Source organism: Mus pahari, chromosome 6 (genome assembly GCF_900095145.1).
Source record: "Mus pahari chromosome 6, PAHARI_EIJ_v1.1, whole genome shotgun sequence".
Taxonomy (NCBI): domain Eukaryota; kingdom Metazoa; phylum Chordata; class Mammalia; order Rodentia; family Muridae; genus Mus; species Mus pahari.
This window is the reverse complement of record NC_034595.1, coordinates 90,560,848-90,587,719: the sequence shown is the minus strand read 5'-3', so window position 1 is coordinate 90,587,719 and position 26,872 is coordinate 90,560,848. Positions and strand designations below refer to the sequence as shown.

Sequence of the window (26,872 nt, the reverse complement as noted above, 5' to 3'; positions counted from 1 at the left end):
TAAGTGTCCATGTGTTTACTGCCCGTCATAGAAACTTCCACAGTGGCTGACCAGGTCTTTGGGGACCATGGCCCAGCAAGGCTGACACATAAGATCCGCCACCACAGCACACATATGGGTAGGAGAACAAACGAACGGGTGATATTTCTGATCATTTGTCTGAAATCCACAGGGATTAGCCCACTGGTCCTCCATACATATGATGGAATCGTCACCATTTTAGACATGGAAGGTTGGAGAAATTACATGATTTTTTTTTTTTTTTGATGACCACCTGGGAGGGGAGGCAGGACAGAAAGCCATTTCTAAACCTACCCACTGGGCTCCCTCCCATGACACCACACAGGACCACGTGACAAGACGCTGGCAGTTCATTAGATTAGGAATGAGAAACCAGTCTGCCCTTCTCTCCCCTCCCTCCATGGCCACTTTGAGTAGATATCTGGCATTTTTTTCTCAGGCGGCAGTAGCCCCACCCCATCACAGTGTAGAACTACAGAACAAGGACATTTGCAGTCGAGTCCTGCTCCCTGGGAAGCGACATGGACCCTGAAAGGAAGCAGAAGGCAGAGCTGGCCCTGGTACTGGTACCTCACCCTTCAGTGTGGCGGGGGGCAGCCCTTGGTGACAGCTATACCAGCTCCATGTGGACCCCAAGCAAATGTCCTTAAAAAGACATGTGTGCTCTCAAGCCACTAGAAACATCTGATCATCCAGGTCCTAAGCAGGAGCTCTCCCTGGCTACCACTGGGCTGGTTGCATCCATCCCACAAGAGTATGGACTGGAGGCCTGCCTCGAGGTTTCCCAGACTCAGCCTGTATGGGATGACCACCACTGGTCACTCCCAGCAGGTGGCCAGGAGGGATGAAGGCTCAGGGGTACACGAGCACCCTGGAGGAAGGCACATGGGACTAAGGCATATGGCTGGATACAAGTCCCTGCAGGAGGAGCTAGCACAGACCAAGGGGCAAGGCCAGCTGGTGTCCCTGCAGCCATCTGGCTGAGGTCCTATCTCACTGGACATGTGTAGGGGACAAGGCCGAGGTCAGGAGTCTTTGAGTGGTGAGGTGAGGCTGTAGGACACCAGAGCTGTCTCCTTCCCGGACAGGGTCCTGAGAATATCCCTTTTGGTTCTCAGGCCCTCTGAGTCACCGGGCCCAGGATGAAGAGAGAAAAACAGACAGGCGGGGAACCCGCCAGGTACCAGGGCGTTCCGCAGAGGATGAGAATTCTGGGTGGATTGGCTGATCCTCCCCAATATGACCCAAAGCCTGGGCACCTGATTCCGAGGACAGGCACCCAGTGGCCAGGACAGGGTCCGGCTCAGCTGTAGAAGAGTCCAGGAGGAGCTGGTGGGGAGCCGGGGTCAGTGCAGTGATGTCATCTGGATGGACATCTGCTTCCCAACAGAGCTGCTGGCCCAGGCTCACTGCATGTAGGAGTATCGCCAGTCCCCCAGGGGCTTATGAGTCTCCTTGATGACCTGGGGTGATGTCCAGCGTAAGATGTAGTGGGGACCTCCTGGCTTGTCATTGGTTCCTGTGGGGAAGAGAGCGCACGATGGTTCTCGGCAGCGAGAGAGAGGTGGCAGGTAGGGGAGCTGGCATGGTGAATGGGGTAGCACAGGGCTGGCAGCTAGAGGGGTAAATGGTGGCTCTGTCCACAACGTACTCTGCTAAGGGGCCTGGAGACGTAGCGACTGAACATATTCACAGGCTCAGGGCTTGCTGAGCATATCAGGGTCAAGTGTGCATGACCAGAGGCCAAGTGTGCACGGCTGGAGGGCAGGTAAGAGGCTGAAGCTCACAGTAGCCAAGTAATAAAACACCGACCAACCAAAACCAACATTGCCCAGCCAAGCTGTTCTTGAGACATGAAGGAGAGACAGACAGTCCAAGAATTAAAACACAATATTTGAGTGTATCACTCGACCACGGGAAGTAGGTAAGAGAGGAAGAAAGAATTATAACAATTCTATTATATATATTACTATAGCTAAGAACCAAGCCTTAGCTATCAATAATCAGCATAAATGAAAGTGGGTTAAATTCTGCAATTAAGGGGCTGGCGAGATGGCTCAGCTGGTAAGAGCACTGACTGCTTTTCCAAAGGTCCTGAGTTCAAATCTCAGCAACTACATGGTGGCTCACAACCATCTGTAATGAGATCTGATGCCCTCTTATGGTACATCTGAAGTTAGCTATAGTGTATTTATGTATAATAATAAATAAGTCTTTGGGCTGGAGCGAGCAGGGACTGAACGAGCAGGGTTGACAGAGTGAGCGGGGCTGACTGGAGTAAGCGGGGCTGACCTGAGCAAAAAGAGGTCCTAAAATTCAATTCCCAACAACTGAATGAAGGCTCACAACCATCTATCTGTACAGCTACAATGTACTCACATACATAAAATAAATAAATCTTAAAAAAAAATTCTGCCATTAAAAGTCATAATGAGTGAATGGATTTTAAAAAAAAACCAAGACCCAGGCTGGAGAGGGAGCTCTGTGGTTAAGAGCTCTTCCTGGTCTTCCAGAGGACCAGAGTTTGGTTCCCGGCACCTACATAAGGTGGCTCACAACCTTCAGCAGCTCCAGCTCCAGGGGCCCTGACACTATCTTCTGGATTCTTTGGGTAACTACACACTCATGGCCTGTTACTTACAGAACATACTTTTTTCATTACCTAAAAAAAAAAAAAAAAAAAAAAAAAAAAAAAAAAAAATGTGTACACCCTTAATCCTAGCACTTGGGAGGCAGAGGCAAGTGGATCTCTATGAGTTCAGGGCCAGACTGGTCTACAGAGCAAGTTCCAGGCCAGCCAGGACTAAATAGTGAGACCCTGACTCAAAAAACAAAACAAAACAAAAAAGTAAGACCCTGGGCTGTTGAGACGATTTAACAGGTAAAAGTGCTCACTGCCAAGCCTAATGAACTGAGTTTGGGCTCCACGACCCACACGGTGGAAGGAGAGCCCTAACTCTGACAACATGTTTTGTGACTCCATACGTGCACTGTCGCACATACATGCACACACACACTCATTAACTAAATCAAAGTTTTTTTTTGAGACAGGGTCTCTCTATGCAGCCTTGGCTGGCCTAGAACTCTACATAGATCAGGATGGCCTTAAACTCACAGAAATCTACCTGCTTCTGCCCTCCAAGAGGTGGCATTAAAGGCATGTGCCATCATACCGGATCCCCCCAAAATACTTATTTTTAAGTAAATAAATAAACAAGACCCAATTACACATCATTTAACAGAAACTCGCTTCACCCCCTGAAGACACAGGAAGCAATATAAATAGAATCTCAAAGACACAGGAGTTGCTCACAACAGATGAAGTAAACTCTAAACTAAAACTGGACAGGGAGGTGAGAGGGAGGGAGAGGTTAGAAACGAGGAAGCAGCAGTTAAACCAGAAATAGAAAACAAGAGCTGTAAATACATAGGCAACCAATATCAAAGCATCAAAACACAGAAAGCAAATATTAACACACACAAAAGGAGAGGGAGTCCCCAATACAAATGCAGGAGCTGCACACATATGCACACATATGCACACACACACACACACACACACACACACACACACACACACGGTGTGCCTTGCACGGGGAAGGCAAGTTACTAAAGGATCATGAGAAATGCTTTGGAAATTGCTCTTTAAAAACGACAGCAATCCTTCCTGAAAATTTAGCCAAGAAAGAAAACAAACTTGGCACGCTGATGGGTTATCTGTGCATCAACGGTCACTTCCACTCTACCTGCAAAACTGCCAAGAAAAGAGAACAGCCAAACGGTCCATTGACCGACGTGTGCTTGAAAAACTGGTACATACACACTGTGGAATAGTATTCAGTCGTGAAAAGGGAACTGGGAGCCAATATGCTGTATGAAATCAGCCAGGCTCAGAAACACCAGAATGGTGCACTCCCGCTCTCACTCTCTCAGGACCCAAAAGAACTGATCTCAGAAGCTGGCAATGAGAGTGGTCGCTAGAGGCTAGGAATTGCAGACAGGGACAAGTCCTGGGGCGCTGCATTCTGCACCATAGGGTGAGTATGGGTGACAATTATGCTACATATTTCAAAGACCTGGAACTAATGGCTTTGAATGCTTTTAGTCATGCACACACACACACACACACACACACACACACACATCTAAAGAGACAGATTAGCTGACTTAAATATTATATGCCGCACAGATGGATAGAAACATCACATTCCCCACTAACCTGTTCTGGTCTTGGCTACCACTAGCGGGTAGCTGCTGGCTATTTACTGCCTCTCCCAAGCCCAGGCTTCACCTATGAGCTACTGAGCATTGGACTCGGGTGATCTTGAGTCTGGAGGTGGACCTGTGAGCACTGAAGTTAACGTCCACAGCCCTCCCCCATGTGTGCCTCAGTTTCCTCCCTGGTACAACAGGAGAACGGCCTCCTAGCTTCCGAAGCTCCTGAAAAGACTGTATTTGAACATCCACACACACACCCCACAGTGAGCTGTTTCTGTTCCAAGGTAATGACCAAGACCCGCCACCCACTCACCTGAGGCCCGGGCGCCCCCGAAGGGCTGCTGGCCCACCACGGACCCAGTAGACTTATCGTTGATGTAGAAGTTGCCAGCAGCGTTCCTTAGCATCCTCGTGGCTTCCTGGACAATCGCTCTAGGAGACAGGACAGTGATCACGGGGGGCCACCAACCCCAAGTGTGGCCTCCAATCCCTCTTTCAGCCCACACTGGCTCCCGCTAGGCAAGCAGCCACGTTAGGAACAGGATGCTAGAGTGGGCCCTGAGGCTCAGCTTTTCCCAAGAAGGGGGTCAGCTTACTGGCCTTCTGGAGACCACAGGGAGACCCGGATGGAGAACACAGGGGATCAGGCCACAACAGGCAGTGTGATGATGGGGGTTGGGGGGGACGGAGGTCTCCAGTCTAACTCTGCTTCCTCCTGGGCTCCCACTTCCATCTGAGGCAGACAGAGTGGCTATGGGGCCGAGGAGGGAGAAGAATATAAAAATTCAAAGTTAGGGTGGCAGGACCCACCCACATCAGCTCTGTCTCCACTGCAGCAAGACTCTGCAGCACGGGGCAGGGTGGTCACCTAGCTCAGTGGGGCCCCCAACAGGTCGATCATGAGCTCCCCCAGGCCTGTCCCTGGAGATTCAGACAGGATGGTCACCAGGGGCTCGTGACAGCTATGTATCTAACAAGCCAGACTGTGGTGTGCCCGTTTGGAGCCGTCTGCCTTTAGGTGTACATTGAGAGGACGGACGGAGGGGACGCCGTGAGGGAAAGCAGAAGAGGGATTAGCAGAAACTGCATCCAGGAGGTGAGGTTGACACTGAACTGGCAAGGACAGTAAGGTACACAACATTGCTCCCAGGGCTGAGGCCACTCACTTATCCTGGGCGAACACTGCCCCCGTGAGGCCATAGCTGGTAGTGCTGTCGACCAGCTGCAGCGTCTCTCTGTATTTATCATCTGGGTACACATACACTGTCAGCACAGGACCAAAGATCTCCTGAGAGAGAAGAGAGGGGTAAGTCCCTATGATGTCCCCATCTGGTCACCCTCTCCACCATCCCAGACCTCAGCCCCACACAATAGCCCAGAGCAGGGGCAAAGAGGGGCCGATTCCGCCAGGTCCCCTCTGGTCTCTGTTTGTCAGGCTACCTGACCACTAGGCAGAAGATCCAGAACCTTCTGGCTTCCCTGTCATATCCTCAGGTAAAGCAGCCAGGTCCTGGGAAGTTCAGGAGACTCCCCCAACAGCACATGCTGAGGCATCTCCCTCCTCAGGGCCCCTCTCCCACTAAGGGTGTGCTTTCTCTGCACCCCAATCCCATCTCAGGCGTCAGTCATGGTCAAACCATAGAGAGTCCACAGGGGCTGCAGCAGCTGTGGCAATGGCGTGCTAGGCCACAGCCAGCACCTACAGCGACAGGGACAGGGACGGGGACAGAGTCTTGGGCGGGCCTGAGCTCCTGAGCTCCCTCTGGCTGTCAGCCATGAAACCAGGCAGCATCAGAAAGCAGCATTCTGCCATGCCCGAGGACAGCCCCATGCAGTCACCTCCTTCATGATGGGTTCCTGTGGGTCCTTGCTCTCAATGATACACGGCTCCACGTAGTAACCCACTGACTCGTTACACTGCCCCCCTGCCAGGATGCTGAGACTGGGCGAGGAACGTGCATGCTCCAACCATTTCTTAATTCGAGCAAAAGCCTAGGGCAGGTGAGCGGGAGCATCAGAGAGAGCCCCGCCCTGCCCCGCCCTGCCCCGCCCTGCCCCGCCCAGTATTCATCCCAATATACCTCTGCCTAAAGGTGAGAGGGAGCAGGGTTGGAGACACTGAAGGCCTGGCTAAGCCATGGTAGAGACACAGAGAAGAGTCCATATGAGTATGTGTATGTATGTATTATAATATGTGTCTGTGTCTGAATGCACGTGTGATATGTGGTTGTGTCCATAAAGTGTATGTGTGTGTGTGTGTGTGGTGTTTACCTAAGTGCATGTGTGATATGTGTATGTTGCATATGTCTATGGTGTGTGTGTATGAGTGAGTATACTGTGGTTTTAGAAGCTGGGTATATGTATATAAGCATGTGTTATGCAGTGTGTGGCACACACACGTGGGGTCAAGCCACAGTTATCCTTACATACCAACAGATTCCGAGACAGACACACAGAAAGGTGCATACATAGCTAGGATGACAGGGATGTGGCTACAGAGATGTGTTTTCAAGGCTATCTCTACACCATGGTCTCAGAGTTCTCAAGTACATGTGTGTGGGCCTGCCTGGATGTGTGTGCACACATGCACACTTTAGGGGCTTGCTGAGCCTGGTCTGAGTGTGGGCAGACAATTTCCCCGCTGCGGATGACCCGGCCTTCTTCCAAGCCAGGGAGGCACATGTTTAGTTACAAGCAACACTGACCAGCCTGTCCCCCTCTGTCCTACATCTGTGCCCAGTGTCCCACCCTAGAAAGCACTGCATCTCACCCCCTACCTTGGCATCAATCACTGCGGAGAAGAAGGTCCCAAAGTCCTCTGCAGGCTGAGGACAAGAGGGGGGGATGAGACACTGTAGGGCAGAGAGGAAGGGATCCCTTTCCCTACATGCAACCCACCCCACAAGCGCAGAGCCCCTAGGGGAAGGACCCTGCCTCAGAGAGCCAGAGAGAGCCGCAGGGAGGCGCTCAAATTGCTGGAGAGAGCGAGCGGGCAGGCGGGCGGGCAAGCGACCTCCAATCCCATCAGCCACCTGCTGTGTGAGCCAAGGCCCCACTCACATCCCCCACTTTGATCCTGCTGTGTTCCTCCAGCAGTCGCCCTTTGATCTGCGGCCACAGCGACTGAGGCACGTAGAGGCGCGAGCAGGCTGAGCACTTCTGGCCACCGTACTCGAAGGCCGAGCGCAGCGTCCCGCTCACCACGCTGTCCACGTCGGCCGAGCTGTGCACGAAATGGAAATTCTTCCCGCCGCACTCTGCGCAGCACAGGGTGTGGACATCACTGGGTGCGGCCCGGACCACCGCCCACACCAATCCGCAGCCCCACACTCAGCAGAAGACGGGGGAGAGGGAGCCACAAGCCAGGCCTGCTCCACTCCCCAGCTGGGGGAGGGAACAGGAGAACACAGGGCATCGGCAGGCACCAACTCCCCATCACAGAGAAAACCAAATGGCCAGCATCGCCAACCAAGCCCCCAAGGGCCCACCCATTCCTAAAGGCGGGCCAGGCTTTCCTAAAACCTCCCGGGAAAGCCCAATCTACCCCTTTACAGACGACCTTCAGGAAGCACCCAAGCTATCTATCTGTCTCCCCAAGTCTTGAGGACCACTTCCACTGTCCTGCCCCCATCTCAAAGATGAACACACTGAGGAGGAGTCTTGATGCAGCCACTGGCTCCAGGTTGGGCCATGGCCCGCGGGAAGGAGAGGCTGCCCCCTCCCCTGCAGAGTTCATAAGTCCATAACTGGGAAGCTCAGTTGCTACGGGCAACCCAGGTACACATCAGAGGCCAACTAACTCAGGAAGGGCCTCCCGTGGGTCCCACCTCACACCAGGGGTTAGAAGGCTGAACCATCAGACACAACTTCTACCGTCAAGTGCACCCCAGGCAGAAGTTCTCTGAGGCCTCAGCAAAGTGTGTTCTACAACTCCTGGCCCCATGGGGACCGCGCTGTGCAAAATGGGGTTCCGTGGCCCAGGGAGTCTGAGAAACACTGCCTAGCCAGTTATACTCTCCGAGTATATAAATGGAGTACTAAAAGCTCTGAGAAGCCCTGGAGGAGACGATTTCGTTGGCTTTGCCTCACACAATGTGTACCAAGTGTTCATGACTCGAGAGTGGTTTCTCGGGAGGAGAGTTACCACTGCTGATGAGAGACCACTCTGCTGTCCCCTCAGCCAGCTTCCTCCTCTCCTGTCCCCCCTCCACACCCACAAATGGGCTCCTTCCTCCCCCTGCTCAGACCTGTGCCTTCCACACAGCAGCCCCGAGTCATGTGTGCTCCCAACACGAGTCTTAAAAAAGGAACACAGCTTTCAGTCCCCGCCACAGGCATGATTAGATGTTCCACGATCACACATAGCTCCTGAGCGGGAGAGTGGGGGGTCACTGTGCAGGCTGGTAGAGAAGTCCCCATTGTTGGCTTGCAGGATCCCAAGAAGATCCTGGTCACCTTTCTCTATCTCCTGGTTGCTCATAATGGCCCGGGGGGTGGGGGGTGGGGGGTTCCCTGGAAGGGTGTGAGGGGTGGGGCTCACCTCCAGCCAGGCGTGGGAAGGTACGGAACCGGTCCAGGTTCTGGGCCACCTGCTTCCACAGGTGTTTGAAGGTGCTAGAATAGAACCAAGAGGCACAGTGTCAAGAAGTCACAAGAGGAAGGAGCTAAAAGACCTGGGGGAAATGGCCTAAGGGGGGTGTGCAGGGGTCACGGTAATGCCAGGAGGAACTAAGTGGGCGCTGGCAGCTGTGATGAGGGTGGGGTGGCACCCAGAAGGCCCAGATGTGAAAACAGATAGTGCTGGTCCCGGCTCTGACACGGGGCTGTGTGACCTTGGGTTTATGACTTAGTGTCACCAAGCCTCCGATTCTGCACCTCGTCTCACCTATTAACAAGAATGAGCTCGGCCTGAGGGGATTCCAGTATGTAAGCCCGAACTTTGGCTCACGCTGGGCACACTGCAGTCCCTCACAAGCAACACACACCCCTGTGGCTACTATGGGGGCATCCTGGGCCCAGGGCCTGGATTGATGGACCAAACCAACAGCTCAGGCCACCCCTACCGACCGCCCCTGAGACACAGGCTCCTCCCCGGGCTTCACTGTGACCAACCTCAACACCACAAAACAATAAAAATGCTAATCACCCGGCAGAGCAGCTAACGGTAATTTATGACTTTGCTACCTTAGGCCTAGCAGCTTGCCAGAGCGTGGCAAACAGGGGGCCAGGCCCACCCTGCCTGCTAACAGGCAGAGACCCGAGCACTGGCAGAACAGGCCTCTGGGGAAAAGACCCTGTCAGCACTCCTCAAGCTACCACCCACGCTGGCAATCCAGGCACGGCGGGTGCGGAGACGCCATGCTAAATGGGACACCGGGCTGTCCCAGTCAACTCTACCCACTCGCCCAGAAGGCTCCTCAGTCAGCGACCTACACATGACTCAACTGCCCCAAACCTGTACACCCCGACAGTATCAATCCCTCTTTCTGCCGAGGCCAGAAGGTCCCGGACCCAGACCCCAGCTGCAGACCACCGGCTCACCACCTCTGTACTCTGCCTTAGGCTCTGAGATCTCTACAGGAACTATGGCTATTATCCCAATCCCTGGAGCTCCCAACTTCCTGACTTTTTGAAGCAGCTCCACCCAGATCCTACGACAGAGGGCGAGCGGTGGGCAGACCTGGGATACACAGACCCAGGGATGGAGAGGGAGTCGGGAGCTACAAAGTGTTGTCCACATCTAGCTAATGAGACATGCAGGCCCAGGGGGACCGGAACATACACCATATAAGGTTTAAAAGATAAAACACTCCCAATCAGACATGTCCCGGCTATGGCTGTTAGGAATCCAAGAAAACAAAGCCAGCCCCTCCTAGATCCGATGGGCAACCCCAGTCTGAAACAGAATGGTGTTCGCACCATTCTCTAGAACCTTCCGTGTCTCCCGCCACCTTCCGAGTACAGCCCAGACACACCTCTGCAGATTCAGAAGGCTCCTAGGAGATGCTGGGCTGAATCTGAAAGGTGGGACCAACGGAGGCGGAGTGGAGGGGTGGCGAGCAGGGACCTCAACCTCATAGCTAACTTATCTCCAGCCTTGACACAGAACCCTGTGCTTCAGGGGTTGGAAGACACTTGCTGAGTCTGCGTGCAGATGCCTGGTCCGCCCCTCTGACTCCATCCTCCAGGACCAGGGGACAATGCCTTAGAAAGCATCACAGGTTTAGCCTGCAGGCCCCCTTAGTGTCTTCCTCCTTCCTATAACCCGTTCCCACCTCCTCACCTCTGCCTAGCCAACCTTCCACCAGGGTGCCTCCTCCAAGAAGCAGGCCCAGCATCTGCTGTTTCCAGCACACCCGTTTACTCCCTCTGTGGTGGAAAGCTGCCCTCAGCCACGGGCTGTGTTTCCAGCCCACACAATGGTTCTCCTTTTCCATCCTTTCAACTATTCACCAAGATAGGGGACCCTCCACTCTCATTCAGTACCGTGGCTCACCCATGCTCACACAGAGGGAGTGGGCAAGGTCAGCGTTGGGTTCACAGCCCCAAACATCAGCTCACATCCCTACACCCCATGTCCCACCCCACTCCTCAGGGACTTACGGGACGCTGCCTGTAAAGTTGATACCACAGAGATGCTCTGAGCTGGTGACCGTGTCCCCGAAGGTTGGCCCATCGGCTGGCACAAACTGGATTACGTTGGGGGGCAAGCCGGCCTCCCGGAGGATGCGGTAGACAGCGTAGCTAGCCAGCATGGCAGTGTCACTGGGCTTCCACAGAACCACGTTGCCCTGTCATAAAGGTGTCAAACATGACTCACAAGGTGGCGGGAGACCAACCATACCAAGCACGTACCCCACTGCACAGCACGGTCACCCCTACGGGAACCCACTTCAGACCCCACCTAAGATCACTGATACAATGTCTGCGCTGTTTTCCAGAGGCCCCTGTCATGGAGACCCCAATCTTCACCCCTGACTCTGGCCTGGGCTCCCTTTCCCTGCAAGCCTGGGATGAGTCTTGGCTTCACTCTAGGTTACGACTGTTCCCAGTGTTCCAGGACATCCCAGGGTGTGGCTGGACAAGTGTACACATATTACATGCACATGAGCTGACTCAGAGCACGTGCGGCCTCATAGGCACCAGGAGGGCCCGTTCCACAATGCACGAGGCTGTCCCTGTGCACGCACAGAGAGCACACATGCCATGCCTAAGGTCTATCCAGGCTGCTGGAACAACACCAGCTCTCTTCCTGGCAGGCTTTTGGATTCCCCACAACAGCCTGGGAGCTCCCTCCCATACAGGAGCCTTCTCTCAACAATGGCAGAAGACCTTGCAGCTGTCAGTTCAGAGCTCCAGACTCCACATTCTGATCTATCCCTCCACAAGTCCCCGCTGTGCATCTCAGGTGTCTCCTGGCAAAGAGGCACAGGGGCAGCCACCTTTCTCATTGCTTCTTAAGTTAACTGACATCATCAGAGCCCTCCAGGCCACCAGCAGCAGCCTCACATCCATGGCTCACTCTCAGGTGGACCTGCCTGGCATCTAGCATATCGCAATCTTTGTGAGTTGATGGTGTGAGCCCTGACACACACACACACACACACACACACACACGTCATTGCTTCTGCTCAATGAGGAGGAAACTGTGCCTCTGAGCTTCGGTTCTGCCTTGGTCTCCCACAAATGGACAAGGCTGTAAGATAAACCAAGAGCTGGAACCCAGAACGTATCCACGGCCCTGGCTGCTGCCCTCTGTACTTCTCCCATGACTACGGGCAGACTGTCTGGGTTTGTTTGAGATCTGGGGCGTGACTAACTGGCCCCTGACCCCGGTCCTCACCATTAAGGCAGGAGCGCCTGCCAGGTTGCCTCCGATCGCGGTGAAGTTGAAGGGAGAGATGGCCGCCACGAAGCCCTGAGGAAGAGGGAGATTGTGAGGTGGAGCTCAATGTTCCCGGGAGGCCCTGTGGCTCACTGCCTGCCCTGCGGTACCTCCAGTCCCCGGTACACCGCGTGGTTGGTGCTGGGTGGCACGCTGATGGGTTGCTCCTCCTCCAGTTCCACGGCGAACTTGGCGTTGAACCTGAAGAAGTCGATGAGTTCAGCTGCAGCATCGATCTCCGCTTGGATCACGGTCTTGCCCTGTTAGGATGGCGGCCCAGCTTTAGTGACACCAGACAGACCAGAGCCAGCTCAGAGGAGAGAACAAAACCTCCAGTGGGCTGACCATGCCTGGCCCCAGGACTGAGGAGGGAAAGGACCTGCTTCTCAGACATCCGAACCTCCCGCCAGACAGACTGATACACACTGGACTGGAAATCACCTACTGACCATCTTGCAGAGGTACGCGGCTTCTTTGGCATATTGTTAGAGTGTGTAGCGTAGGAAACTAAGACCTGCAGAGTGCTTCTTAAAATCCCTTGAATCTCGAGCCAAACAAAAAGGCTGTGACAACCACACATCCAGCTTCCTGGCGATGTCTTATCACAATCTCAACAGTGAAGGGAAGGCGAGGAGCTGCCATCCCACCTCCACGCAGCAGAGGGCGCTCTCATCACGGAGCTGGGTGAGCAGGTGGGCAGCTTGGGGTTTTGGCGGCTGTTGATTCTTAAGGAATTCAGGTGAGCATTTCCTGGAGCAGACTGACCCTCTCTCCATGGCTCCTTCCTCAGTGCAGTGCACTGCTCACTCTACAAAACCATTTCTCAAAACCCCATTTCGCATTTGACAACTTAAAGATGAAGATCAAGCAAGACACCTCTTGTACGGGCAGTGAATATACAACCTGCTGCGGCCTGAGCTTTAACTGTAACCGACACCACACACACACACACACACACACACACACACACACACACACACACACGGCTCCAGACTGGAGCAGAATGGCCCTTCTGGGCCTGGAATGCCAGGTAGCCCCTTAGAGGACAGAATAGAGCCAGGCCAGATGGTCAGAGTCCCCTCTAGGCAGGGGACACTGGGCAGAGCCAGAGGAAGCCTGAGCTCCCCCCACAGACTCCTGCTAAGCCCAAACTCACTCCATTAAAGGCAGAACAGCCTGGCAGGAAACAGAAGAGTACTAGGAAAAGAGACAGAGGAAGGGTAGAGGGACCCAAGGTAATGGGGTGAGGACCCGGCAGAGACCCTGGCGGTCCCTGGGTCAGGAGCAACTCTGTGGTTGTTTAAGAGCTCCCACTGAGGGCTGCAGGGGCCTGGCTGAGCTGAAGGCAGAGAGGCTGTCACAAGTTCCAACCTGCAGCATGTGAGCCCCATGTGTCCCAGGCTGGCTGTGCAGGCTGCCTGACACCTCTGTGGATGGCAGTGTCATACAGTGATGTCAGAAGGCTGGCCACTAGGAGGGCCTGAAATGACAAAGGCCCGGAGTAGGATGGCAGAACTGAAGGGGAGGTGACAGGCCATGGCGGGACGCATGGGCTTGCCATAATTGACCACGACTGATAACCTATGTTACATCCCGACTCCTCAGCCTTGTTCCTGGGGAGCATCTCCAAGTCTCCAACAGCTCCTGGCACACACAGAAGCTGCTTAGCTAATGTCTGGTGACAGGAGTCTGACGGCCTGATGGAGCATGAGGGAGGCCTGCCCATCCTCACCTGTCCCACCATGGTCTTGGCAAGGACTTCAGCCCTTCGGGGCCCGCTCAGCATATCCGCCGCCTTCAGGAAGACCTGGGCCCGGTCTGCCACTGGCTTCAGGTCCCACTCTTTCCTGGCAGCCAAGGCAGCATTGATGGCTCTGTTGAGCAAGGCCTGGAGAGAGGGGTAAAGAGCTGTCTTCTGCCTTACACAGCGGGGCCCAGAGGGGGAACCAGAAGGACACTAGCTACCAGCAGAAGCCCCCTGTCCCCCAGTCCTCCTGTCCACACTGCTACAGACAGCCTGTCCTGCTGTTATTGTGAGGTCTGAGGCTCCTGCCCCAGACTAAGGAGGTGTCACACCCTCGGCATCTCTGACACTCCAGCCTTGGGGTCAGAACCACGGCTTAGCCCACATACTAGCTACAGGTGACCCAGACCCCACCAGCCCTCATTACCACGTAGCACCAGCCTCTCTCTCTCTCTCTCTCTCTCTCTCTCTCTCTCTCTGTGTGTGTGTGTGTGTGTGTGTGTGTGTGTGTGTCTTGGCCTGCCTTTCCATCTACATATCTAACTGCTCAGACTGTCTCACAGAATCTACACCATCCCTGAAAGAGGGCCCTCTCCCCAGGTCAGCTCCAAGTGGTAGGCACTTTAATGGGAATATTTGGTGCTATTGCTGCCCTGATCAACACAGTTAGGGATTGGTTTCAGTTAACCTGTACATGTCTGGTTCTGTTGCAGACTCAGCCCAAAGACTCCAGGGCCAGGGAAAAGGGCAGTGCGGTTTACTCCCACCACGGTCATCGGAGAGCCCGTTACTCACCTTGTCGGCATAGCAGAACTTGGCCACCTTGTGTCCATGGTTAAAGGGCTGAAAGAAGAGGGGAGTGGGTGTCACAGTTTATAAGTAAAGCCAAGACCACAGAGTTCTGCTCCATTCGTAAGTTACCAGTTTCTGTGGTCACTCAGACTTGTCTGAGTCCCACCCAGCTCATCCACCTACGGCACCAGGCTGTGGCAACTGCCCCCTCCTCCCTGGCTCTCTGTGCCCAGAAGCTGTGCACCCAGCCTCATTTAAAAGCTCTTCCAACAGGCCAGGGAGACAGCTCAGTGGGCAAGGGCGCTTGCCGCTCAAGCTTAGCGATGTGACTTCATCCCCACAAAGTTGTCCTCTGATCTCCACAGGGGCCCTATGCTCAGGGTCACAAAGCTAGCGGGAGTGTGCAGAGAAAGGTAGGCTAGTTCTTCCAAACTGGACCCAGTACACAGTGCTCTTGGAGTTCTGTCTGAGCAGACTCACTGGCCCTTCCCTCTCCCCACCTCTGACTGCGAGACATGGGGGAGCTCCCTGGTCTGCTGTAGGTCATGCTGGTTTCTAGAAGGATTGAACTCAGCTAGGAACTGACCTATGGGAAGAAGCCACCGGGGACACCCAAACCCTTCCCAAGCTCCTTGCTGTAGACATGACTCAGGAATGGACCGTGCATGGCACCCTTTGATTCTAGAAGTTTTAGGCATCCACATAATTCAATATCTGGGAGAGGAACAATGACCCTTACAGGTAAAGACCACAGCTCCAGACCCGTGAGCTTCCAGGGGGAGATCTGGGTGCAAGGTGAGGCTGAGCCCGGCCTGCCCTTGTCTGACCTACCGACAGCTGGTACTGTATATCGGAAGTCCACACCTCCTCGTCCCCGACAACGCAGGGGATGGCTTCCGTCTGGCCCTTCAAGTCCTTCAGAGCCTGGAGAACGGAACGGGACAGAAATGTAGATGGGAACTGCCTGCATCTCTTTGTCCCATGCCCCTCAGGACACCCCCACTCCCTGTTACCTTCTGCAGTGCATCCCGCTCGGGGCTGCCTTGAGAGAATGCTAAGATGGGCTCGTTGGCCACCTTCAGAGAGGAGGTGCTCCTCCATCGCAGTCTGGGAATGGAACAAGCATGGTGGGGGGAGGGGGGAGCAGACTGGTTAGCAGTCACTAAGTCAGTCCCTGCGTCTCCACGGTGGCCCCGGGCTGGCTCAAAGCAAGTCCAGGGCTTGGGGAGACAACTGGCTTTGGGTCTAAGACTTAGAAATCACAACCCTACCCCTGTGTGTCTTCGGGCGCATGACTCGCCTGTTCTGAGTCTGTTTCTACAGCCACTGAATGAGAAGAAGCCACCAGCCCCCTGAAGTCATTTTGAATATGTTGGAGACCCATTGTCTCTTTTTTTTTTCCTGAAGTTCACTCCGAGTCAGGCTTTCTCTACACCGAACAGGTAGCCTGTGAGAGCCGAGTCTCTCCGTGTGAGCCAGAGCCAGAGAGATGCCCTCAGCAGAGACCTGACATTCACGTGGGCAAGAGCATCAAATATGGACCACAAACGGGAGGACTGGCCTGGGTCCTGAGTGCAGCACCAGGCAGGGCTGGTTCAGAGAACCAATGTCCCATTCCTGTGACCTGGCTGGTGAATGATGGCCATCTCCTTCCTTGTCTAGGAGCCCGAGGCGGGGAAGACAGAAGGAACAACACCAGCAGCCGGGGCCCCATCATTCCCGAGCTAAAGGCCCAGCCCTTCTGCTTCCCAGATGTGGGATGTCCCCACAGGTCCCAGTTTCTTCTGTAAATGAGGACAGCTCAGGGGACATCTTAATGCTGGCAACACTAACAGAGCACAGCCCCAGGGCAGGCCTCACCAGCTGTCCAGATAGCCGTTCCCAATGGAGTAAGTCAGCTGATGATTTTATCATGAAAATGACTAGCTGAAGGCTGAAATGGAAAGAAACCTAGATTTGAGTCTAGACCAGCAGTTCTCAACGTGTGGGTCATGACCGCTTTGAGGGTCACATATCAGATATCCTGCATACCAGATATGTCACGATTTACAACAGTAGCAAAATTACAGTTGTGAAGTAGCAATGAAATTATGTCTGGGGCTGGAGAGATGGCTCAGTGGGTAAGAGCACCCGACTGCTCTTCCAAAGGTCCGGAGTTCAAATCCTAGCAACCACATGGTGGCTCACAACCATCCGTAACAAGATCTGACGCCCTCTTCTGGAGTGTCTAAAGACAGCTACAGTATAATTACATATAATAAATAAATAAATCTTAAAAAAAAAAAAAAAGAAATTATGTCTGGGGGTCACCACACCATGAGGAACCGTATTAAAGGGTCACAGCATTAGGAAGGTTGAAATTCACTGGTGTAGGCAAAGCCAGGCACCATGTGGGAGAGCTGGGGTAGGTTAACCATGTGTCTGGGGCTCGGGCTGGGTGATCTGAGGGGACAGTTCAGAAAACCAGGAGTGCGCTCTCTGGGTTTTGTGATGCTACAGTTGGGCAGAGAAGCGACCCCTCTCCAAGTGCTGCTTCGTGGGGGCATGGACTGAGCTCAGATAAAATGAAGTGATCTCTCAGAGAAAAGCTGTAAGCGGGTCCTCCTCCAGCGTAGCCACGCCCATCAGGACCAAGCGAGCGGCCAGGCTGAGGGAGTGTGGCAACACGGTTTCTCCTTTTCCATGAGAAGGAGTACAAAGGCCCTGCAGGTTGAGTCAGGGAGGTCTGGAGGGAGAAGAAAACAAACGAATGTGGTGGGTGTGGTCCAGAGGGCACATTCCAGGAGGAGGGCAGAACAGAGAGGTGGGGGCCGCCGAGATGGCTGAGGAGGAAGAGGGACATTTGCTGACCAGATCTTCAAGAGGAGAGAAACTAAGAATCTACCCGGAGGTGGAGAGGGAAGGTGTCCACGCTCTCTCCATGGCCACACCCAGAGGCCACGTCATATTCCTTGGCCCCACCCTTGTCCGGCCAATGACCCAGCCCTACCTCCCTTATGCTCCAGGCCGGAATAGTGAGACCCATTAGGTTACTATGGAGACCAGGCAGCTCAAAAAAGAAGGCAAAGCTAGGGAAATCCACCATGTCCCTTCCTCCTATAGTCCTGGCAACAGGGAGAAAGGCGTTTGGAGTTTCTAGGGGCTGGGAAGGGTCCCAAGTCCAGCAGGCCTCCAGGCCTTGCCCAACCACCCACCATGTTGGACATGTCATTCCTTGAAGCAGATGAATCAAAGCCAACAGTCCCAGCCAGTCAAGATCCCTCTCCACCAGCAGGGCTCATCTACTCCTCTGGGAGGCCTGCCTGGAGTCTGCTTTCTCAGCCCCAGAACACTACAGGCTCCCCTCAAAGGTCACCTGCAGCTGTGCGTGAACAAGCCAGGCATTCCTCACCCACTGGGTCCAGAAAGATGTACCAAGGCTCAGGAGTTTCCAAAGACCCCCCCACCCCTTCCCAACCAGGATCATATTCAGGACAGATCCAGCTCTGGTGGGGGTGGGGGGAAGTCAGCAAATACCCCGCCCACACAGGGTCTCTCTTCCCTGCCATTCCCCCACCCCCCAGAGCAATGCCAGAAACAGAAGTCCCACAGACCCACAGACCTCCCTCCACCCTCCCCAGGGCAGGGGCCCACTGTGACCCCAGGCTCACCAGGGCGTTTCCAGGGTCTTGGACTCTCTCCAGGCCCTGAGGAGGCTAGTTCAAAAATCACGTTGAGCCTGAGTTAAGTGGTTCCAAAACTAACAAGCCTTTCTACCAACGGGCTGGTTTTTTTTTTTTTTTTTTTTGGCTATCGATCTGTCCTGATTTAACAGGCACCCTCCAGTGGCTTAGATGAAGATGGAGGCAGATCATTTGGCAAGACTTAAGGCTTCCAGGATAGTGGTTTTCAACCTTCCGAATGCTACGATTCTTTAATATAGTTCCTCACGGTGTGGTGACCCTCCCCCGACCATAAAGTCACTGTCTTGCTACATTCGTAACTATAACTTTGCTACTGTTGTGAATCGTAATGTAAGTATTTTTGGAGATAGAGGTCTGCCAAAGGGATAGGGACCCGAAGGTTGAGAGCCACAGCTCTAAGAGGATTCCTGAAGGCCTTTCTAGGCAGGACAGTTTTCCTCATTCATTCATCCATCCATTCGTCTATGCAGTCAGCTTGGTTAGCCCACAGCAACACAGGTTTCCTCCGCCCACCAGGTAGTTTACTCTCCACACGTTTCCTAGCTCCACCCGGATCGCAATCCTCCCGCTGTGGAGAGAGAGGCAGCACAGGGCAAGGTCTGCACTCAACTCAAGTTTCCTGGCAACTTGGGCTAACCCCGCTAAGAACTGGACCAGGCCTGAGCCAGAAAGTTCTTCTTCCCTGCAAGCTTCAGAGACCACGTTCCCTTTCCCCACCTAGTGGCAGGAGATGTCACGGTTTCCAGGAAGAGCCTGAGCCAGCAAACTCAGCACACTTGAGGGGAGGAGACCCGGGTGGAAGAGGGCTTGGCTCCACCCCGTCCAAGGTTCAAAGTGCCATCGGCATTCATCAGAGTGGACATAACAGTCACCTCTCCGCCACTATCTCCAGGCTGCTTATTCCATAACCAAAGCTACGCAATCATCCTGCTTCCCCAGTGCCAGGGACCTGTTCTGAAGAATACACAGCTAAGCAACTTAGTCATCATGAATGTGACAGAGAACGCCCACACAGAAACCTCCTGGATGCAAGCCGATCCAAGGGGACCTCTTTCAACCAGGGGATGCTGCAAAAGGGGCGGGCATGACACTGCCACACTCCGGTACATCGTTAATGGTTGCACAGGTCCACCCATGGAGAGTGAGCCCATGATTGTCTATACGGCAGAGTGGACGATGTTTTCTTTCTTTCTTTCTAATGTGTCACGGCGTACATGGGAAGATCAAAAATCAACTTCTAAGAGTCAGTCGGGTCTCTTGTTTCTACCGCACGGATCCCGAGAACCAAGCTTGGGTCGTCAGGCTTGGCAGCGAGCGCCTTCGCCTGCTGAACCAGCTTGCAGGCCCAAGCCCCAGACCTGAACATGAAAACCGGATGGAGGGAGACTCACCTTAGAACCACTCCTTCTACAATGAAGACTGAGATCCTCGGGAGTCCCCAGGCTCATTCGCCATCACACATCCCTGGCAGAAGCGCAGTTGGCCTGTCCTTTCCTCAGACCTCACACTTGGATGCCCCTCATGGCTGGGCCCCCAACCCCCCAGGTCTGAGGGGGCTCCTTTCCATCATCTCAAAGCCAAGCAGGGGGATTCGGGCCAGAGCCTGAACATCCTGGAAGCAGCCTGTGTCCCTCCCACACATGAGTGCCAGCAGAGAGCAAGCCTGGGAGTGTGAGGGTTTGAGAGCCGACAGCCTGACCTCCAGGGCTGAGCTTGTGGCCTGGACCTCCTGCTAGCTAAGTGCCAGGTCAAGAAGAAAGCGGAGGCTATCTTGCTCCCTTTAGCCGCCAGTTTCCCAGCTGTAATCCGCAGCCTGATAAGGCAAATCCCCCTTATCACTCAATTGGGTGTAATTAAAGTAGCAGTGGAGGCTCCTGGGGAGGCGAAAGTACAGGCCCAGGGCGGGGCAGCCAACATGAGGGCTTCACCTTGATGCCCTGGAAGACAGTGCAGATCATCCCCTGAGTTCTTAGTGTGCCAAGCACTGAGCAGAGTGAGGTACGGATACTGTCCTTGTGTCCCTTCTAACGCTGTGATAAAAGATTCTGACGAGAAGCAACTTGGGGACAAAAAGGTTTCTGTTAGTTCACGACCCAGGTCTGTCACTGTGGGGGGGACATCAGAGGCAGGAGCTTGAGACAGCTAGTCACATCCACAGTCAAGAGCAGAGAGAAGAGAACACATACATGTTCAAGAGCTTATGCTCAGCTCCGAAGCTCTTGCCTAGGGAATGACGCCACCCACAGTGGGCTGGGTCTTTTCAGAATTAACTCAATTAAGACATGCCACTACAGGCATGCCCACAGGCCAACCCAAAGTAGACAGTCTCTCACTGGGACTCTCTTCCCGGGTGTTTCTAGGTTGTGTCAAGCTGACAGTTAAAGCTGACCAACGGGTCACAGGGACCCTCCTAATGTACTAGATTGCACTGTGACCCCATTTTACGGGTAAGTCAACTGATACTCAGAGATAGCATTACTCCTTTGCAGCTCCTGGTCACAGCTCATCTGTAATGGCACAAACTTATAGAGTCAGGAGATATCATCTGTGGTCAAAGGATATCTCAGAGATCTTGGGCCAGTCTGGATGATGGGGCAGGTCAATCCCCTGACCACACAGTGCAAAGGAACCACTCACTTCGCATGTGGAGGAGGAGAGCGCCTCCGATGTACAGTCACTAGCACTGCAGCCCAGCCTTCACTGCACACTAACAAGACCCTCCTAACCTCAAACTCAAGAGATCTGCCTGCTTCTGCCTCCAAAGCGCAGAATTAAAGGCATATGTCACCACACCCAACCTGGAGGACTCTCTTGCTGTCTGGCTGTCCTCGGCATTTCTGTCAGGGCTGGCCACACAAGGTAGCCGACTGTGGGAGAGAGATGGGTCACTAGATTACAGCAAGCCTCAGTTTTCTGGGTGCCGAACATGTGTCAAACAACTCAGCATCCATGAACTCATGCAAACCGCGAGATAAGCCAGGCCTCGTGATGAAGGCTTGTAATCCCAGTTACTCCAAGGCTGGGGCAGAGAGATTGCAAGTTCAAGGCCAGCCTGGGCAACTTAGAAAGATTCTGTCTCAAAATAAATGTTAAAACAAAACAAACAAACAAAACCGCTGGACATTCAGCACCATGGTAAACACCTGTCTTACACACACACACACACACACACACACACACTCAACACTGCAAGAAAACAAAAAAATAAATCCTGATGTCAAGACAACTGTGTGAGAGTCAGCTACTGATACCTCCCACATGACAACTTGAGGTTGCACTGCGAAGCCAAGCCACCTGCACAGAGCCACAGCGCTGCTTAGAGGTGGAGCCAGGATCCTCTGTTCTGGACCAATTTTGATAGCAACAGTTCAACACCTACTGTGCGCCAGGTGCAGCGTGTTTCCGGGTGTCACTGCCAGCTGAGGGGTGTGGACTTGAACAGTGGTCAGAAACATTGGGAGGACGTCAGGCTCCACCTGGTCCTTAGCGGTAGTCACAGAGTGCACAGTGCACAGCAGGGGCCACACCCTCACATGTGACCCTTGTCATGGCCTGTGACAGGGCTGCTAGGATCATCCCTACTGTACAGAGGACGACACTGAGGCAGACTGCAGGGTGAGGTCAGGAATACTCCACCTGAGGACTCTGAGATGTACCTAGAACAACGGAAAGGCCCAGAGCTTGACAACACCACCTGTGCCCATGCATGACAAAATAAAGGGGCAGAAGCCATTGTGGCCAAGACCTCCTCCAAAGCCAAAAGGTAATTTTTATAAAAGACTATGTATGAGTACACTTGACTCTCTTCAGACACACCAGAAGAGGCATCGGATCCCGTTACAGATGGTTGTGAGCCACCACGTGGTTGCTGGGATTTGAACTCAGGACCTCTAGAAGAGCAGCCAGTGCTCTTAACCACTGAGCCATCTCTTCAGCCCCTACCAAAAGGTAGTTCGATGATAAAATGTCTCCTAACAAGGAAGGGCTCGCTGGCAAGCTCACTCAGTTACTCAGTCTGCCCAAAGATTTGCAGGTGTCAGTCACAGCTCCATGTCCTGGGGACATTTAGTAGGGTAGGACAGCTTACAAAGAGGAAACTTCAGCTACGTAGCTTTTACCCACAACCCTTGGGACCATCGGTCTTTCTGGATTTCATTTCTTTTCAGATTTTAAAATTTTTGCATCCACATAACCTTGGGCATGGCACCCCAGTCAAGAGAGAAAATGCAGGTATGATTCATGTGTAGTTTACATGAAGTCAGGTGTGGGTTGTTTTGACGCCAGACAAATGCTCAACCACTGGGCTGGACTCTCAATGCACAAATCAATTATTTATTTACTTATTTAGGTTTTGTTTGTTTGTTTGTTTTGAGATAGGGTTTCATTATGTAACTCTGGCTTTCCTGGAACTCATTCTGTAGATCAGACTGGCCTTGAACTCACGGAGATCCTCCCACTTCTGCCTTCTGAGTGCTGGGATAAAAGGCCTGTGCTGCCTCTACCCAACAAAATCAATTTTTAAAGAAAGTTTATTTTTAATTATGTGTGTGTGTATATGTGTGTGGGTGTGTGTGTATGTGTGTGAGTTTGTGTGTGTGTGTGTGTGTGTGTGTGTGTAGTTTGCACACATGAGTACAATGCCTGTGGAGATCAGAAGAGCTTAGAACTTAGGTCTTCCACAAGAGCTATAAGCAAGTGCTCTTAACACCTGAGATCTCTCCGGCCTAAAAGTTAACTTTTTAATTGACTGTATCTGAGAGCCAGGGAGACAGCTCAGTGAAAAAGTGCTTGGCAAACAAGCAGGAGGACCCAAGTTTGATTCCCCAGAACCCACATAAAGCTAGGTACAGCAGCACACATGTACAAACCCAGCAAGAAATGCACGGGCCAGCTGACCTGGCCTACCTCGTAGCTAACAACAACAAAAATGTATGAAACCATGTCACAAACAAGGTAGAAGGAGATGACCAGCACCCAAGGTTGTATATCTCTGACCTCCCAGTGTGCAGTGGCTCGCTCATGCACGCACGCACACCTCACAGGAATGTCAGCTGTGTGCACACACATGCACATACACCACTCACACACTCAGTTACGGAAATCAAGAGATTCACAAAACCTTGCCCAAGTCTGTAGTTCAATTATAACTCACGCACACCAATTCTTATCAAATCATTCCTCCCAGGGGAGCTGCGAAGCCATGCCACCAGGGGTCGGGCGGTCCCACATTTCCCAGGCTGATAGAGCTAACATTGCTTGTGAAGAGTTCAGAATTCACAATTGATAAAGTGCCAAGTTACCTTCATTTTTTGAAACTAAAATTGCCCCAAATGACACAGGAGAGGAGAGCAGTAGAGAAGCCAGGGTCAATTTTAGGGTCTGTGTTTGAGAAGTGAATTGTGCTTGCTGACAGCTCAGACAGAGACACGCCTTCATTTGCTACGTTGTAGCAGGGAATAACTCATGTTTCCTTACCTTTGATAAGTCATTCTCTGGAACTAAGTAATCCTCAAACTGCCTCAAAGCAGAGGTTAAGTGTGAGTCCACAAATCCATTAAGAACACAAGATGAAGCTGAGTTTGATGGCGCACGCCTTTAGTCCTAGCACTCAGGAGGCAGAGGCAGATGGATCTGTGAGTTCAAGACCAGCCTGGTCTATGAATGGAGTTCCAGGACAGCCAGGGCTATACAGGGAAACCCTGTCTTAAAACAAAACAAAACAAAACAAAACAAGGCCTGTGGAGATGGTGCATGTCTTTAATCCCAGAGGCAGGGAGATGAAGTCCGTAAAGCCAGAGCTGCATAGAGAAACCCTTTCTCCATAACTAAATAAATAAGTCTTAAAAAGAATGAGGGACTAAATAAATAACCCTAGTTGTCCTAGGGTTGTGCCTCTCAACCAGTGTGGAGAAGACATCTATCCAGAGATATTGTTCCTATCGTGACTGAAGAAGCCAGCGGGACCACAGGCACAGGCTGGAAGCTCTCCTAAGCATTTTGCAGACCTGCCCCAAAGGTGAATGTAGTTCGCTGATGTTGAGAAACCTCTCTGGGCGCCCTGCCAGGCCATCCTCCCCGTACAGAAACCAGGCAGCCCGAGCCCATAGGACTGGTTGCAAAACCCTCTTCCAGACCAGTTCTGGGGGCCGCACACTGAAGGGCGGGGATCTGGATCCAGACCAACGGTAACTGCAGTTACATCTGCCTCAACAGGCAGAGGGCTCCCCAGAACGAGCTCCTAGGCTCAGCGTGGGGTCCCTCACACTAGCTAGCTAGCTAAATGAGACTGCCATTCAAAACTACTTCACAACACGGACTGCTTTCCGAAAGAGAAGACAAGGTGCGTGGGTCCATGCCTCTCTGGCCAGTTAGAAAACTCCCCGGAGTTCCGCTCACTGATCATGCCCCGCCCCCACCCAGACCCCCGACACCCCGAGAGGTACAAAGTAAACCTGAGAATCTATAGAAGGCTCTGCCTATCTGAGCCTTCCATCCCGGGGCTGCAAAGGGTGGTCTCAGAGCAGGAAGAAACTGAAGAGGTGCAGGCTCCGTTCAGCACACGCCCCACCTCCCACCCCAATCCCATGTCCTTTGCCTAATAGCTTCACACAACATGAGGAGGGGTTGAAACTCACCCAGGCCATCCCATGGGGGCAGGGAAAGGGTCACTGATTAACTCAAAAAAGGTCAGAACTCAGTGGAGGTGGACACGGCGGGTCGCAGGCCACAGAGCAGGCAAATAGCAACCAAAGTAGGGGTGCGGGGGTGCTATGTAAACTGCACAAGGAAGGCAGACAGAAATGGGGAATAATACCCAAGTTCAAACAGGCCGTGAGCCCCACTGGGGCAGGATCTTGGAACACATCGCTAAGGCGGCCAGGGTTCTGGCTGAATAGCAAGCAGCTCTCTGCCCTAGGGCTTGCCTGTCTCTTCATTACTTGTGCTTGTTTGCTTTTGAGACGGTTTCTCGGTGTCTCCTGACCCTCCACGAACCTGCTCTGTAGACCAAGCTGGCCTTGCACTCAGTGATCTGCCTGCCTCTGCTTCCGGGCTGCTTTACTAAGGAACTTGTCTGAATGAACGTAGGCAAACCTCAAAATAAGTCCCATGCCACGCAGAGCCGCATCACAAGTTATAAAAGTCATTATGGCACCCACTGTGAAACAAAAGCCCAATATTGAACAGAAAGGGAGTGGGGTGGAGCGGTCCCTGGGAGTGTCGGGAGGCTCCAGAAGGTGAACGCAGGACTGTCCAAGGTCTGGGAGACTCAGCAAATTTGGAATATACAGCGTTAGGAGGAAGAGGAGTCTAGGAAGGGGGCGTGGGCACAAATCCGGACGCCACACCCTTCCCAGGGGTTCCTTGGCTTAGGAAAACTGGCCGTCTAGGGCATTGGTTTGCAACCTGTAGGTCGCCACCCCGAGCGATCCTTTCACAGGAGTCGCGTATCAGCTCTTTTGCATATTAGATATTTACATTACGGTTCACAACAGTAGCAAAACACGGTTATGCAGTGGCATAATTTTTCGGTTGGGGAGTCACCACACCAAGAGGAAAGGGTCACAGCGCTTGTTAAGTTAAGAACCACTGCTCTAGAGAGCCACAGGTTCTCCATGGGAGAGTGGCTCTTCAGGTCGCGACCCCGCGCGCGCTTAGGGGAGCCATGGGGACCCTGGAGAGAGTGAGCACCCACAGCGAGGGATCTGTCCACGGTTCTCAGGACTCAGGCAGCGAGGGGTTCACTCACCCAGCGCCCCTCCAGGCGTGGGACAGCAGGGATCGGCGGAGCGACGGCAGCGGCAGCATCGTGGAGGCTCTTAACAGTCTTGCGCAGCTGTGGGAAGCTCAGAGTCAGCCCTGCAGGGCTGGACTAGACAAGCCCGGAGCGCACCACCTCTGCGGGAGGCGCAGCATCGCCGGTCCAGCTGCTTCGGGGCCCCTCCGCGGGTACCCTCTCCTGTCAATAAACATCAGCCGTATTTACCATTAAAATTGCTACTGTGGACTTCGGGTCAAGAGAACGCAGCAGAAAAGCCGTGAAATGATGCTCTCTTCTCCTCATCTCCTCTCTTTATGGTATGATCCAAGGGGAGAGGGCGTGAGCCTCACTGACCAATCAGAGTCTCGCATGAAAGCCTCCCGGACAATCAGCAGGACCCGCAAGCTGCAGCCTTCTTAGGCAGGGCTGGAGAGTTGCAGGAGCCAATGACAGATCCTGCACAAAGCATGTGCTCAGTAGTAGACGGGGACCGGGAACCGGGTCGACGCGAAAAGTGCTACTTGGGTCCCTGGCCCTTTGTGGCTGGAAGGCTGGACACCTGCGGGCCACCACTCTGCCCGGGACGGCCGGGCCACACTCAAGCCAGCTCCCCGCCGCCACCCCGGGGGCTGCCACTGTGCATGGAGCCTGATCTGCCTTCCGCCTCCCAGCCTGGCTTAGGGCCAAGCCAGCAACCTGGACTTGCTTCCTTCCAGATTGGAATCAGAACGAGATAAAACCCTAGCGAGCCTGAACTTAGCGTTCTTCGT

The 26,872-nt window shown here is 53.3% G+C and overlaps 1 protein-coding gene across 1 annotated transcript; it reads right to left on the bottom strand.

The window, feature by feature from the left end:
* Aldh4a1 (aldehyde dehydrogenase 4 family member A1) lies at positions 1 to 26,384 on the bottom strand. Its single transcript, XM_021199783.2, has 15 exons — positions 26,091 to 26,384; positions 15,674 to 15,767; positions 15,492 to 15,584; positions 14,664 to 14,711; positions 13,857 to 14,012; positions 12,235 to 12,384; positions 12,083 to 12,157; positions 10,843 to 11,030; positions 8,780 to 8,853; positions 7,300 to 7,496; positions 7,017 to 7,064; positions 6,079 to 6,231; positions 5,406 to 5,527; positions 4,553 to 4,671; positions 1 to 1,540 (listed from the first exon to the last, which is right to left on the bottom strand). Exons 1-15 carry the CDS (start codon positions 26,147 to 26,149, stop codon positions 1,428 to 1,430), a joined length of 1,689 nt encoding a protein of 562 aa, XP_021055442.1. The 5' UTR covers positions 26,150 to 26,384; the 3' UTR covers positions 1 to 1,427.
* Between the last annotated feature and the right edge of the window lie 488 nt (positions 26,385 to 26,872).